The sequence below is a fragment of the Pogonomyrmex barbatus genome, unplaced genomic scaffold, assembly GCF_055798465.1.
Source record: "Pogonomyrmex barbatus isolate J1 unplaced genomic scaffold, ASM5579846v1 scaffold2, whole genome shotgun sequence".
Taxonomy (NCBI): Eukaryota; Metazoa; Arthropoda; class Insecta; order Hymenoptera; family Formicidae; genus Pogonomyrmex; species Pogonomyrmex barbatus.
In genome coordinates this window covers 7,850,366-7,867,643 of record NW_028297116.1, presented here as the reverse complement: position 1 = coordinate 7,867,643, position 17,278 = coordinate 7,850,366, and the positions used below count along the sequence as shown (strand labels likewise).

General features: G+C 38.6%; 1 protein-coding gene across 2 annotated transcripts; it reads right to left on the bottom strand.

The window, feature by feature from the left end:
* Window positions 1–64: 64 nt before the first annotated feature.
* LOC105427657 (coagulation factor X) lies at window positions 65–17,177 on the bottom strand. 2 transcript variants are annotated; one of them, XM_089076320.1, is made up of 11 exons: window positions 16,994–17,177; window positions 13,705–14,310; window positions 2,463–2,553; window positions 2,217–2,338; window positions 2,044–2,145; window positions 1,844–1,974; window positions 1,639–1,769; window positions 1,339–1,538; window positions 1,070–1,204; window positions 774–998; window positions 65–658 (listed from the first exon to the last, which is right to left on the bottom strand). In XM_089076320.1, the coding sequence occupies exons 2-11, from the start codon at window positions 13,903–13,905 to the stop codon at window positions 368–370; spliced, it is 1,629 nt and encodes a 542-aa protein (XP_088932446.1). In that variant the 5' UTR covers window positions 13,906–14,310; window positions 16,994–17,177; the 3' UTR covers window positions 65–367. The 2 variants fall into 2 exon arrangements, with proteins under 2 accessions (XP_088932446.1, XP_011637807.2); XM_011639505.3 differs by lacking the exon at window positions 16,994–17,177 and adding an exon at window positions 14,957–16,002.
* Window positions 17,178–17,278: the final 101 nt, after the last annotated feature.

Genomic DNA, 17,278 nt, shown 5'->3' with positions numbered 1-17,278 from the left:
AATGTAATCATCAATAAATATATAGTTCAAAGGTAAGTAACAGGAAAAAATGAATAAAGATATAAAGATATATAATCAACCGTGTGTTAATTTCTGCAAAAATTACATGTTATTTTTTGGCCTCTTATATAAAACGATATAAGTATATTTTTGAGGAAAACGAAGCGTGTACAATATAATAACATGTTGCAGCATAATTAACTTTGTAGCTTTATAGCTCTAGTACTTTAAGATGCGTAATTCGTTTTTTATTCTATAAATATATGATAAATTGCTATACAGTTTGAGATTTGTGTTTCGATGCTTAACATATTTTCAACTTTTATGCGTAAACAATTAATTACAGTTATAATCGCGCCATTATTTTTTAGGTGTATTCATCTTGCTTCATCATTTTCGTAATCCAACGCACATAATTGGATAATCTGGCATATATACCGAATTTACCGCGTTTGCCACAACCTTCACCGAAACTAGTGATACCAAAAATTGTCCACGGATGATCGGGTCTTCGGGGATCTCTACAGAGTAGAGGTCCCCCGCTGTCGCCCGCGCAAGAATCCATTTTCCCGCGGCGATAACCCGCACAGAACATATTATCCGTAATTCTGTAATCTACATACACTTCTCGACAGGTTTCGGGGGACACTATCGGAACCTAGAATCAAATTTTTTTGTTTGTATTTTTTCTCGAAAATACGTAGTTCGATTGAGTGTTTATTATTATATTATGAAATAATTAAATTATATATTTTTCTTTTTAAATTGCGTACTTTGACTTCGTGCAACACATCTGTTCCGAAATCATCCGTCACGCTGGATTTGCCCCAGCCGATAATAGTGCATAATTGGTTTGTGGGTAAGGGCTGCTTTGGCGCAGGCAGACACGCAATTCCCCTCGAAGGAGATGGGGTCAAGGTAACTGGTAAACGAAGTAGAGCCACGTCGTTATCAACGGTATCGGCATCGTACTCTGGGTGAATAGTCACCGAGTCCACCTACGCGATCATAAAATTAATCAGTGAGACCATGAAATTGTATCTATCTAGATTTTAACTATGATACGTACCCTAAGCTCTAACTCCGTGCCTTCTTTCACCGTTAAATCGTGCTCTCCAATGCGAACATACAAGCGTTTTCTAATACAATGAGCGGCAGTCAGTACCCACCTTGGAGATACCAATGTTCCACCGCAAAAAGCTTCCTAGAAAAGGAAAAAGCAATTAATTTTGAAACAACATAAATCCTTTCTTATTTTCCGATTGTAAGCATTTCGTGGATATTTATTATTTATTATTTGCTTGATAAGAATATGAATTTCAGTCATCACAAACATACTCGAAATCGATTTAATACAGCCACCTGCCACGGCCAGTTTCCAGGCGCAGTCGGACGTCCACCAATGATTCGCGTGAAGTATGATAATCTGGATCCTTTGTGAGTGTTCGCTACGCCGCATTTCCAAATGTTCGAATTCTTTTCTGGAGCGAAGCTATCCACTGTGTTAGGATTGAGTTCAAACTCATCCAACACCGAATCTAACAATCGGTAAAACTAAATTTAAAACTAGCTATTCGCTTTTTTATTGACTGACCTTTTTAACTGACCAACATTTAAATGTTGTTGAGATATATTTACCATCGCCATCTTCTTCATGGCTACCACGAATTTTTCGATGGATCCATCTTTGGCAAAAGCTACCTTCGACGTAGCAGTAGGCACTCTCTCGTATTACGTCGCGCCCACAGATACCCGGTTTTCTGCACCATCTGATTAGAATGATTAGAATAATATATATGTACGTTATTATGTCGGTTACATAATGTACGAATTTTTATAATACCTATGACGTTGTGTAGTGCACAGTCTCGTGCAAGGCGACCACTTGCTCCATTTTCCATAATGTTTTCCAGAGTGTTCCTTGAGATTATTGCCTCTTCGTTTTCCATGTCTAGGCTCTGCTTCCTTAGGTACCTGTCGAAAACGCGCATGCATTAGCATTAGCAGTCAAAAACGAATTCATTATCACATTTCATAACTTACTTGAACCACGTGAAATCTTTCGTTTCTTCGATGTCCCCGACGCTGGCGTTGCTTGCATCGTCTTCGACGACCTTTTCTGTTATGTTCACAACCACGTTCCTCCTACATCACGACAGATACTGAATATAAAAATCATAGATAATATCATATAATTATATGATTAGCATATCTACCCTAAGTACAGTGGTTCCGCAATCTTTTTTTAATCGACACCTCCTGACACGATTTTGCGTGCAGTGTCGATCGCATACCGACCATTCGCTCCAGTTTGTGAAATGCGATAGTTTTGTCACTTCTATATAAAAAATATTAATAAAATATTTATAAAAGAAATATGTGAAGTTGAGAATATTGAAAAGAAATATAAATGAATCAAAACGAAGAAATTTATGGAAAAGCTATGATGCACATACACTTACTATTCTTTGGCAAATGCTCTACGGCAGAAGTCTGGTCAACCGAATGGAGGCAGCTTACATTGTCCTTAATTCCAAAGACGAATGTGTCATTCTAAAATTTTTGAACAAATTTAATCAACTATATAATATTTAGATTTATTTATCGTTGAATAAAAATATTATATAATATTAGATTCTTTTATTCTATTTTAAATCGTTGTCGACGTTGTCGTTACGCGATATTTAATCAATAATCATTGTACATTGCGAATTTTAATATTTAATAAATTTTATAACTATTATTCGATTGGCGAATTAACCAATTGCAATCGTTTCATATTTTGACCTTGACGAAAGGATTAATATTAGCGAAAATTTCATACCGCATTATCTTGTCATTTAACACGTCTGTGTCAACGGTGGCTGCATGCTGATACGATTGCCTCAAAACGCAATGAAATTATCTGTCCTAGACCGAAAGACTTAATAGATACGGCCTGACCAACTATGTGGTTCCATCATCTAGTGTACGCCAAGGCTGTAACGCCCAAGTCGCGACATTAAACTCAATTTGCTCGCCGGTAATATCGTCGCGACGTAACCACGTCGGCGCTAATCATGCGTTACACGATGTCACCGTGTCGACAGAATATGTATGTATATAAAATTACTGTCATTTTCATCGTCGCGCCTTCTCGAAGCTTCTCAAGATATACGTTACTTTGACATTCCAAGCAATAGTTATCGCCAATGATTCATTACGGTGCACATTAATTCAGCTGCGATCAAAATGATACTTGAAGCGTTTCAGCAATCACCAATATTGTTCGAGATAATAATAACGCAAATTATTGTTATCTAACCTGGGATTAAATAAAACGAGAATTCGAATTCGCATGAGAAAAGAAATATATTTCGTCGAGATATGTATTTCTTTAATTCGGGGTTTAAATAAATTATTTTTAAACATACTTGTCGACAATATTTTTGGCGGAGAATTATGCTACAGATAAAATATAGTTAAAAATTTTTTCAAATTTATACTAAAATTTTGAAGAAATGTTTATAGATTTAGAAAAGATTGCATAATATTATTATATATTTTAAGCATATAAATGTGCATAATTAAATTTTAATCAATTTCATTAAGATTCTTTTCAGAATTTTGCAAGATACTACTGCAATTAAATATCGCATTTTCAAGCATGTGACCATTGTAATTATCATTACTCGGTATTTAAAAGCCAAGACAGAAACAATTTCTGAATATGAATATCTTGAAAATGATCAGTTTATCAGAATTAATTTTGCCATGCGAAATTTTATAAATACAAAAAAACGAATTTTCGGTTTTGTTTTCAGATTATATTTATCCAGTGTATTAATTGATCAAAATATGCAAACGAATATACAGATCACGAATAAATTTTTTTAGGAACAGGAATCTTGAAACACTTCGGAGATTTCGAGAGTATTACCGATTACTGAAACGATTTCGTGTATTTCAAGACACCGCCCACGAGTTGAATATTATCGAAAGGTTAATAGAGGTACACGTGTATTCGAACCGGATTTATCTCTATGCCATGAATATTTAATTAGCATCAATCAAACATAACAAAACGATATTTTGATTTAAAAAAAATATATATATATATATTGATTTAAAAAATATATATATAAGTTCGATATATATAAATAAACGATGATAATTCATTAGTATGGAATTATTTGTCGAATGGAGGAACGCAAGAGAAAAAAACATTAAACGGAGGAAAGGCAATCTCGGAAAGGATAACAAACGGAGTAAGAGAAATTTGTATGCGGCAAGGTTAGCGTGTCCAAACTAGGCTGAAATGCGCGGTACCTTGCATCTTGGTGACGATCCCGCAAAAAGTTTGTGCCGCTAAAAGGAAAGACAATTCCGCGGGATAAAGTCTCGAAGAGACGCATGTTACTTGTTACCGCGATGCAACTTCAATGTCTGAAAAATCCTATACGGAATCTACGCGAGAAGGATACAGGAAATGTCAAAGAATTTTTATCTATGTCCGAAAAAAGATTAAATTCGCTAAATAATTTATGTGAGGGTTAATTAGCTAACCAAGATTTTCATTTTTCTACTTAAAACTTCCTGTTTTAAATTTAATAATGGACGATTTTTATTGTTTATTTGAAATGATATTTTTTTTTTGTTATTCTTTCTTAATTCCATATTCATATAGCTTTATGTTTATTTCACGTTTATTTTACGAAAAAAAAAATAATTCGCCTTAAATTTATTTTTGGTACGACAAATTGGTACGATTAAGATCTTTAATATATCTACAAAATATGTCGAGACGAAGATTAATAATAAAAGTAAAAAACATATCGGAGAATGCAATACAAAAAATTAGCAAACATAAGTTATGCAGTTAAAAATAATAGTGTATTTGAGATGTATGGTAGATGTAATTCAAGATCATCGTTTAACTCAATCTGGATCGTGAATGTATGAAGAAACGTGATGCAGGCCATTTTGGATGGTAGATGAAGAAAGGTTCGGAAGCTACTCCATGAGCTAACGCCTGAGCTATACCTTAGATGGTATCGTGGCCGGTCTGCCCACCGTGTTCGCGCATATTTTAATATAAGAGATCGAATTGGTGCCATGTGCTTTCATCGACAAACTCTGCATTACATTTTCTATAATTTTTAGATGGTCTTTAATAAACGTTTTGATTTTGTCTTTGATTTTGTCTAATTTTTAATTGATTTGTTTTTAATCATTGTTGAAGGAAATCAGTACGAAAATCATAACGCGAAAATTACAATTTTATATTAATTCAATAATAATCTTTAAAATTGAAATAAGCTTTGAGTTGCGTAAATAAAAATTTCTGTAAATAAATGAAAGATCAGGGAAAAAGTGATATTTGTTTTGCGAATTAATACCTCTCTAAATAGTAACATCGTTGAAGCTTGCTCAATAGCTCAAAATGATTGGCGACTCTTCTGTAAAGGTAAAATGCGCGATACGAATTGCTACAAATTTAATGTGGAATCTCATGGCTCCGAATATTATTTCATATATTGTCAACGGAATGCTCGCTATGGCAAGTTTGTGATCTCATTTGTCAATAATCGGGCAATCATTCTTATAGCATTTATTATGAGCAGAGAATGACTTCTAAGATTTTACTGATGATGTTATTTGACTTGACAAGCAATACTTTCGATATGTAACAAATCGAAAGAAATTAAATAATATAAAGTTATATTACAAACATTTTTTAGTTTATGTTAAATTAACATTTCGTTCCTATAATCATCATCATTAACTTGAATAGTATATCGCCATAACACATTTGCTCATTTGTTCTCGAGAGAAATTACGTTTGCACTACAACTTCGGCGCAGGCGGAACATTTGATAAGGCGGTCTCGCCTTATAGAGAAGACATAATCACAAGAGTATACTCGCATGTACGACAGAATGATCGTTGCGACAATATCATGATGCATGAATAATGTTAGATTCATAATACGAGACCACGAACGTGCAATCGCGCGTCAGCGCGTTTATTCTGTCCCGCCAACAATCGATTAAAGTAATAGGCAGCATCGTAAAATACAATAATACCGTACGGTTTGTATCGACAGCTATTAAGAACAATTCATGCCCCTTGAAATGCAGCCCGTTCGGCAACGCGTCGCCAAGCCGTAACAGCACGACGTTACGTTTCTCCTTTTGCGCTGCTTTTTACTTTATATGAGTGGTCCGATATCCTTTCGGGGTTTACGAGAGCTCGTAAATACTGCTCTGTTTTAATTAGATTTTTAATAGCGGTAATAAACGCGCAATGGTCCCCGCCCTGAGAAAAATCGCCGTCTATTCCGCGAATAACATTGTCCACGACGCGACAAGAGCGGCTTCCTTATGGACGACCCTCTAGAAGTGCGATCTGCTTCGCTTCCTAGTTCTCGCGATGTAAACGTAAACATTAACGGTAGACCGCTCGTAACCATTCGCCTTACAACTTAGTCTTCTCTTCTGATGCATTTATGCGGCAATATCACGTGCGTCTAATATGTCACACGTTACATAATTCCTTAGTTGTCTTTCTGGTGCGAGAGTGTGCAGAATTTATTGCCAGCCGCAGTAACGACTTTACTTCTCTATTATCTGTCTTTTATAAACTTCTCTCAAGCGTTGCGTGAAGAATATGTGATTTGCCATCTGCTTTATTTTAATACGTATTATTTTAATAGTTTAAAATTATGCTTTTTTATTTAAATTCCTGGAGTATTATGTATCATTATCTTTGTCAAGTCAATTATGATACTGATAACACTTCTAGTGAAACATTTCCGCGAATAATGTTCAAATAAATAATCATCGTAGTTAAGTATCGACATGTTTGGAGGATCGCTTCTCTTATGGAAATTATTTATGATGGCATAAATCTTATCGTGTTTATCATTCATCCATTAATCACACAGGATTAATTTACAAGTATGTGTAACACTTCGTTGTCGAAATGTTGACCGCACTTCTTTTTATATTTCATTTTTTTCCCCTCGATCACCTTGACTTTCTAAAAGTGTCATTCTTAATGATGCAATTTTCCTGAGGCCGAATCCGATTATTGAGCATCAATTTGCAAATATGCATCGTAAATACGCTATATTATCTTGTATACGTTTACATCGGTTACATAAGTACATGTACATGTTAGATCACTAGATTCATTTTTTAGATAAATGTTGCTGAATTTTTTGCAAATACAAACATTATTGAGAAACGTCGGAAGGCGTGCAATTTCGCAAATTTTCGACGAGAGCCAAGTTAGAGAATTGGCCTTTCGAGTGGAAATTTAGACACTTCAAAACTGGTCGTTATGGATTGTTTTGGAGGGAGCGGCAAAGGGAATCACCTGCAGCACTTTTAACCGTCACTAACCATCCCTTCTACTTGCTATTCCTTCTTTCTCTTCATTCGTTCTTCCACATATACACAGTACAGCTTGCTTTTATGGCCACGGTTATTTCCGGATCAGCGTCTCTGACACTGTACGCCACCGCTTTATATTATTAGGACTGTATAATTCCTCATTGTTCCTCGCACTGGCATTCGCTTACATGAAAGGCTCTGTGCGAGATGCATCAGCGCCCGCGGCTAATTTTACGAGTATCTTATCGATACTCTCTATGCGGAACTCGCATAACAGCTGGCCATCGCTTCTTCGTCCTACTCTTGTTTTATTAGTCGCGATAAAATTGAAATGTGCTCTTATCTCGATGCTCAGCTTTTGCGAGCTTACAATTGTTGACTTATGTCTATTTCTACCTATCAAGATTAACTTTAATCTCAGCTTAATTCACTTTTATTTTCTTTTTTTTTTAATTCTTAGAATTAGAAAAAGGAGAGAGTAAAAAAGAAGATAAGATTCTTAGATAATAAAAAAGAAGATAAATCAAGATTAAAAATAATCCGTATTGATAGAAGTACATATTAATCTTTTACACGTTAACATTTAATACAAAAGTGAGATAACTTAATAATAATAATAATGTCTTGGTGATAAATGAACTTTTGTACCTTTTGTGCAAGAATAATTTAAATGCTATCGGGTTTGACTTCAATGCGACTTATTTAATGATGGTGAAAATTTGTGATGTGTCGCTGTCTCGAATAGAATGACTACGTTTACGAGAAACGGTACATTCATTTAGCAGAAAACCTATGTGGGCAACGGTTAATATACGATATTAATGAAGGCAGGTCTTTGTGCGTAGACGAGTTATACCGGAATAACTTGTTTCGAGACGTTCTCACTCCATGCACGACGATTGCTAAATCCAAAGTAAAGGCACAATGTCACGTGCAGCAGTGCACTGTTTGTAGTAACCGGTTGTCATAATTTTACGCGCCTGTCTTGTAGATTTAGAAATGTCATTTATTAGCGTAACTCATATTATTACCCGTTAATAGGATAATTGGCGACATTAAAAATTCCTAATTCTTTTTTTTACTCAGAAACATAACTTGACGTATTTAACATGAAGCATTGATTTAGTATTTGAAATGTTATGCAAATACAAACGATTATGAAACAATTAGGACTCTTAAGATCTTTTATCCTTTAAATTTAATTTTTTTCATAGCCATGAATATCGTTAAGTAAACATTCTTTTCAAACGTATGTGCGATAGAGCTTTGTTTAAACGAATCATGTGTTCCTTATCGGTGAAGCGAACGTGAAACGGTAATTTGTGTCATGAGTCGTGGTGTGTATCGGATGTTAGTGATCGAGGTCTCAACAATCACGCATTGAACTCCAATCACTGAATTCTAATCATTCGCAACCGCTTTCCCCGCATACATCAATGACGAGACAATGGAATCGCCGATCTTGGCACAGACGACGTGAAACCGTCTGGGTAAAGAAACCAAGACGAAGACGATGAGGAACGACAGGCGGACGGGGGTGGAATGGAACGGAGGAGAAACGTTGGCAGAGACAGGGCCCTAACGGGCGACGAGAATCTTACGCTAGAGGGAGAAAGAGAAAGAAGGAGAAGGAGAACGCGATTGTAAGTTTCAGGATGCTGTTGAAGGGAACCGTACGCGACCGTATTCTCCTCGTTCTCCTTCACGTCCTCTTCGTCCCCTTTCGAGGCTCTCCCCCTCCCCCTCCCCCCGCACTTCCCCTCGTTCTCGTCAGTCCGCGTAGTATTCCGTTTTTTTCCCCGATGACGGCAACTTTTTATCAAGCGCGAGACTCACATACTTCCTGCCCGACAACGGGCTGAAATTCCACGCGGTAGTCGTCACGATACGCAGTAAGAAGCTAATCGAGCTGGATCCGTCAGAAGGAGCTACCGAGTGATCCGGAGGGTCCCGCAGGAGAAAGACAAGATTCTCCATGGGGTGCCAACGAGACGTTCCAGTCTTCCCCGGGCTGTTCTTGCGCCGGTGAAAAGCACGCGGTACCAGTACCAGAATTTTTTGCGTAACTTAATGAAGCGAAAGAAGGGTCGGCTCCATTAGGCAATTTAACTCGCGGCGCATGGATTTTGCTTCTTTCTTTCTTTTCTTTTTTAACGAACACACGTCTCTTGGGACACGGTATTTGGAACATTCGCTGCTGTCAAAAAATGGCAATTTATTGTCGAACGCGTTGAATTTAACGCGAGCAAACTGTGATATCTATGAATCAGTTACAATCTCACAAAATTAAAATAAAAAAGCTGATGACGAGCAAAACAAGCAATAAAAAAGGATTTTTACTGATAAAGCACAAATATATTTTTGCTAATATGATAAAAAATTTAATACAAATTTTATCGCATTGATTATTCAATTAAATAACAAAAGAATGCTCTCAACTAAACATTAAAAATCTACGGACGATTCATGATACCTCCAGTAATATTTCGTGCATGACTGACGTTTTCCCAACAAGACGATTAAACGATTAACTATTCTCACATGGCTACAGAGAAATTGTTTGGAAAATCGATGAGCTTCCGTTGCCGCGGCGTATTCGCGCCAGTGTTCGCGATAATGTTTAGAAGAGGTTGCCTTGGGAAAGTGGAAACAGCTGCTGGAATGTTTCAACAGAGCCTTTCGGCGTTATAATAGAATAATGGGGACTACACGAGCATCTCCGAGGATAACACGATAGGAAGTTTCACCGCGGGGTGTCCGTGGTGCATGCAACAGGGCCGAGGTCAATCGTCGACGAGCGATACCTACGCGGTTAGAAAGTCAGGAGATGTTCAGCGATTGATGCAACGTCTCCTTCGCGAACGTCCGATTACACTCACTTTAATGCCGAGAGGCGGCTGTTAATTGGAAAATCGGCGTTGCGGTTGATTCGACTCTCTGGGATACGAAAGGCGCTTCTTCGACTTTAGAGTTTGCTCCGTTGAATGCAAGGAGCTCTTCATGGGGTGCCAAGGAGTGTACAGGAGAGGTCGTTTTGCTCCTCTGCAGTAGAAAGGAGGAATTATTACGCAGGCGTGATTATGCTGTCGCTATATTGATACGAGTCGCTTCTCTGGCGTCGCAAAACTCGATAAGACAGTTAAGTAAAGTTGTATACGAAGGTGTATATAACAACGTAACAGCAGCGGATGATGATCGACATGAGAAAAATGCATATCTTTATAAACACAGTGCAGTATCTTAAATTATAGTATCTTAAATTTAAAGTACGTGATGGTATTATATTTAAAATTATCTGGTGAAGAACTATACTATACTAATGATATCCGAAGAGAGGCTCCGTCTAATCTATCAGCAATATTTACGTGACAGGACATGTTAATAAACGAGCTGAAAAGGCGACGCGGTTTAAGTTTCCTCGGAAACTTCCTACCTATCTTTGCAAACATCAGCTTTAATCGACATAGCAATAAACAGCCTTCGCTCAGTAAAATGCAGTAAAAGAGGTGCGGAGTAAAGACGCTGTAAAAACACACACGTTCCCAATACTACGCGATCGCGATATCATCACCGGATAAGCTAGAGAAACAAATATATCCGGCGTTAGCTTATTTCAAACTTGAATTTGCGGCTGACAGGTTGATGCGGAATCGGAGATGAAACGGCGTTGCTTGGCTCCTCCAACGTCCATCTCGACGACGATGACGATTGTGTTATAAATTGGCTCGTTAGTTCGATGCACGCACTATCGAGCAGGCGAGAGAATTCAAATGCAAACGCTTATCCGTCCCTCTATCTGTCGCGCGTATGAATGCACCTTGGCCTTCGTGCTCCTTCCATCTTTCCGTCTAGACCAAGGAAAGGACACGGGCAGTTCGATATTGATTATGTTAACTAGCGGATCATTTGGCACGACTGACTCTGAAACGACTCTGCCTGGCACGATAACCCTGACGAGCGGTCATCCCGCGGATGTCCGATTACGACGTGATACCATCCACGCACGGTAACGTCACGTACATACGTGCAAGTCGAAAGTGTCGGAGTGGCATTCGTCTGGCCAAATATAACTTGCGCCGCTACAACTGACGAGGATTTTATCTGTGGAGATTGCCACTCGAGCATGCATCGCTAAATTTCGAAGTACGAAGTCGCAACAACGTTCGGGATGGTTGCTAGATATTTTTCGCGATGCAAAATTCTTCAGATATATATATCGAGAGACAGTCAACCTTGTAGATCGTATTGCTCGTAGCTGTTAGAAAAAGAAAAAGAGAAAAAAAAATATATATATATATATATATATATATATATATATATATATATATATATATAAATATTTGAACTTTACGCAAGAAATACGATACGTATTCTATATTATATGAGATAAATTGACAGTTGTCATTTGAGTTTAGAAGTTCACGCTTCCGCGTTCTCTCTCGAATCTAGGATGTATTTTATCTAACTAAGCTTCATCCTACGCAGAGTTCATATAATTTTTAGCTCGTCTGCTTCAGCCTCGCCCGTAACGGAACCTTATGTTTTGTGAAATATAAATACTTGGTCGATTTCCGCGCCTAGACGTAGGTCTTTTTAAATCATAGCGATTACAGTAATATGAAGATTTCGAGCAATGTTATTACCGGTCGGCTAGCGATAGAACTAGTTTACGTGTCGGCATATTAACCTCGAAACTGTAAATGATTATTGCAGTCTAAGAATGGCCACGAAACGAAATTACAGTAATTATCTCGGCGTGCTTAGGTAAAACGAGGTTTCTCCGCTTTGGTCGGTAATTGCACTAGTATTGCTGGGTTAGCTGCTGACACGATGCTTTATCGGTTGCTTTAGGCCCCTTGAATCTTTCCGTCTTCCTTAATCTACCTACTAATCACCAATTTATTTTTGATAAATTGAACAACATTAATCCGGGTCTATTTAAAACGAACTTGGTATGAAAATATTCCCTTTATACGCGCCTTTAATAATTTTAATATTTGTGCAAAACTCTCTTCAAAATGTTTAACTTTGAACTTCCGTTTAATAAAAGTAATTACGAGTTTTCAAACTTTTTCACTTTTATTAACATATAACTAAATAAAATTATCGGTATGTTTATGCAAGTGTAATAGGAGTTCTAAATTAAATATAATTTTTCGCAAATTCATGTTATTCAAGTCAATATCAATTTATTCTATATCAAATTTGAAGAGCGCGAGATTACACGCGCTTTCTGAAATTATGGTGTGCATTAACTGACTGCCGGCTAGATATTATCAGATACGATTCGGCAAACTAATTAAGTAAATACGTATACGATCGTATACGATAAATATCCAAAATTATAGTGCATTAGCTGGGTACAAGATAACTCTACGCGTAATACTCTGTTTTTCTCAACTAAACGATTTTACGATCAATAATCGATCGGCCAAGAAAGTCCTTTCCGTAATACGATGCAAGATCGATACTTCTTCAGCCTCGAGGCTAAACGCATCACAATCGTGAAAACTATTGTCCACTGCACTGCAATTAATAATTACCAGAATCTTTTCAACTAACGTAAGCATCATTCCGCATAGTTCTTAATTTTTGCAAAAATACACACTCAAGTAATTAATTTGTTAAGTAATCGATTTTAAATTTATCAAAAATTTGCCGCAACTATGTTATTTCATATTTTTGCATATTAACAACGATAATCCTTCCTCTTATAATATTTTAATTTAGAATAGCGATATGCATTCAACTTATCATTTTGTATGACTATGTATGATATTATTGATGAAAATATCACGATTACAGTAAAATATAACAAACATGTTGACGGCATCAATAAATAACATTGCAACTTTTTTTAAATTTTGTCTTCTAGTGATATATCAGTAATATGTTTATCATAAAATAATAATTTGAAATTTCAATTTGTACAACTTACTTTTATTTCAGTTAATGGACAATGATCTGTCAAGATGAAAATTATTATAGAAACTTCAAGAATTGCAATTTTACAATTGTAATACTCCTCTTGTACACAAAAACATTAGTTTTAAATCAAGACTATATATATATATATATATATATATATATATATATATATATATATTCTCATATATAAGCAACAATATTATAATCTTCATAGAGATTTTTAATCTTAAGAGCAAAAATACTTGCATCGATACAAATTAATCATCATCAATCAATTAAATCAAGATCTAAAACTTTTAAGAAAATTAGAATATTTTTGTTAATAAATATGAGAATATGTTTTTTGATTTAAGACTAATTTTTTTCTCTATACTATCGATATATATCGGGACACACTTACCAGACTATTTGCAGCGACCGTGTAACCGAGGGCGAGCAGAACGACGAGAACTCGGAAGATCACGGCGGCGCCGCCGTTGATCATGCCCGGAAGTGGATCGATGGATCGCAGCCAGCAGGGCGACGAGCACAGACGGTTCGACGGCGACGGGGACGCGTTCGTCGGCGAGACAGGCCGGTGGTGCTCCTGTCGCGGACGCATCGCGTCATGATCGCGACGTGCTGCCGCTCGCTTCCTGCGAACGTGGATCCGTCGTGGCTCGACGGCTGTTTCACACGTACGTATCCACCTATCTACCTACCTACCTACCTACCTACCTACCTACCACCCACCCACCCTCGAGACGGAGGACGAGGGAGCTACGTGCGTAAACGCGTGTGCCGCGCGCTCGCGTACGCGGCCCTACGCACCGCCACACGCGGATCTATAAATACGGGCGCAACTCCACGCGAAGAATTTCAAACAACCGCGCCGTGAAATACCGTCGGTGAGTCTCGGGGAGACTCCGAGGCTCCGACGAGCATCGCCGTCAACGTTGTCGAACGCACCACGATGAGATACGATGGTGTCTTGGCCTTGACACTGCGTCCTAAATTTGAACTCGATCTGAAATCCGATACAGATATTTGAGCGATCCAATAGTAGAAATACATCAGAATTATGATGAAAGTTGTAAGTTACTTTCTCATTATGATTGCAATCAGTCAAATGAGCTACGATTAATTTTATCTGAAAGATTTGAAGAAGTTGCTTTTGTATAAGAAAAGTTTACAACGTACATTTATATAATCGCAAGCGAAACTTCAGTGATAATTTCAACAATGATATTTCTGTATTTTACACGTGCCGCGAAGATTCCTATTATAGCGCGGCATGATTTATATCTCTTCCAGCCGACCGGCTAAGAAACGAGCGATATAAAAAAATACACATTTCATGCATTTTAACTACTTTGTACCAACGAAACCGTTTGACGTCTCGTTCTCGCGTGCAAATCGTTACAAGATCAAAAGATTATACTTGACGTCTCTACCCCTTGAAGAAGGCGAACCTTCGCCGCTATACACTTCAGTCTCTAAATAACGTGCACCGACCGGGGGAATCTTACCCCGGTAGCTTCAACGTGAACCGAAAGAATAAATAGCTCGAAGTAGCGAAGTTCTTCGATGCGCGTGCATCAAGGTCGACCGATAGACGTCGCGGAGACGCCGATAGCTTCCACCTTGACGGTTTCGGTTCTCGGAAGCTATACCTGCTATTTTTGACGAGTCTACAGCAGACGACGATGGACGACGAGTAGTAGCAGTGGATGAAGACGGGGACCGCTGTAGATTACGCGTGAAGTCACGACTGTCCCGCGTGAATGTCCTGTCTGTCGGCGGGCTCGTTGCGGTAACGAACGATCGTGCCTGATAGTCGTTTACCGCGAATCGCCGTCCGCGAGATTAAAGGCGAACCCTGTTTTATAAAGATATCTCACTCCTCCTCTCCAGCCAGTAAAATTGTCCAGCGTGGAATACGACGTTGGCGGAGCTGTGCGGACGCACACCGCCGGCCAACCGCGGAACCGGCTGATATTTTTAGTTCTCCCGACTTTCAACCGACTGTCTATCTTCACCTTTGAGAGCTACCTAGTCGCTCTCAACTCGTGGTGATATCTTTATTCTTCCTTGAAGCACTCTCCCGCGTACGTCGGTACGTGGCGGCGAATCGTGCCGCGTCCCGGTGAGCTTGATCGATGAATACACGATGAGATATTTCGGACTTCTTTCCAGTCGGCATCCCACGTACGATTGTGTTTCCTCACGAACTACCGGAACTATCCTGAATTTATCTCGATATTCTTCTCTACTAATAGATGCTTTACAAGATACATATCTCATTTGATTGTTTAAGGAGGATAAGATAAAATAATGTTTAATATTTTAATCGTATTGCACGCGTAGCCTCAATGTCTTGACACAGGTAAACCAGTAGAATCTTCAACTTTTTTTCTATTTACTGTTTTATCCGGTGTATGTCATCAATACTGATACCTCTTTTGGTTTAGTATAAAAGCGAGCTTCCCCGTCAACCGAGTCTTTGATAATGAAGACGAATCGGGAAATGCAATCATCTTTCTACACTGGCGCGCGATGATGTTTATCTATCATCGGAGGCGCGATAAGATGGAGGTTGCTCGATTGCGCAAAATGACACAAAATCCGATGTGCTCGCTCGTACAGGAGCCACCCGAGCGAGCACACGCACGTGGCTCCAGGCCGACTGACGAGATACACGCGCACGAGAGGAAGTATCAACGGAGGCTGCTGAGAGGAGTGGCTGCCAAGCTAGGCGGAAGTGGAGGGTGATTCTGTGGCGGGAACAACCGGGCAGCGGTGGGGTAACAGCGGTATCGTCGACAGATGATACCTCTACTTCTACCGTAGTAGAAGATGCATTTACAGTCGATCACGCGTGACGTCCGCGCAAAGATGGATTCATATCGCGCGAGTGAAAAGAGAGAGAGAGAGAGAGAGCTCCGTCGTTTGTTTATCACCGTTCGGAAAACGATAGAAGAGCTCAGGGTGAGCTCTCGATGCCGATCGCCAATCGCTGACCGGCCGGACTGGTCTTCTCTTATCGCGATCAGCCCTTTTTCAACATTCATTTTAAAATAGATCAGTCGCTTAATAGGGCGATACTAAAATGCTCTTACGCTTGCATCTTGGTCGTTACGCTCGAATCGCGCCGATGAAGATGCCCGGCAATTTCTTGTTCAATTAAGACGTACAGTTTATCATATGGAAAAAGTTCCCATGAAAAAATCATGAGGTATTGAGTCGCCTTTGATATTAAGTGCTTGTGCTTCTATGTGACATGATTTTTAATGCTTATGAACATCTAGGTCACTCGGACGTGCGTCTTGCTCGAGATGACAATGAAAGAAATGTGATGTATAAGAAATTTCAAAATAATCATGACATTAAAAAAACTGCTCTCGATAATTCCACAGTCCAATGATAATCGTTATCTTTTTTTCGATTGACAATAATGTTAATCGAATCGCATGATATTTTTTAAAATGAATATTGAGATATACTAAATCGTATATTTAATTTGTGTGTGTGTGTGTGTGTGTGTGTGTGTGTGTGTGTGTGTGTGTGTGTGTGTGTGTGTGTGGTGCGTGTGTGTGTGTGTGTGAGACAACTTTTAATTCTAAATTTATTTATTTAACTTTGAAAAGGAAGTGAAGACCCCTAGGGTTGGTTGAAGGATTCGGTTAATGACACATGTTGCAGTTGCCTACCAAAATATCCCTGTAGTCTGGCCACGCCCCGCTCTCGCAAGAAGATTATATGAAATTGGCCGTTTTTGTGGAAAAAATAAGCAAGAAGCATGCTCTTCAGGCCGGTGATTTCGTTCCCGAAACGAGGACCGCTTTTCGACCTAAGCGAGACTGACTCACGAAAACGATACGCTCGCACTCGCAAGAGCAAGTCGGAGGCGTTCCACTCGTTTGAGGAAACTGTTACATTGATCAAAATTGCTCGCGTCCATCTCGCGCCGTATATAACGATTACGCGTCGACGTC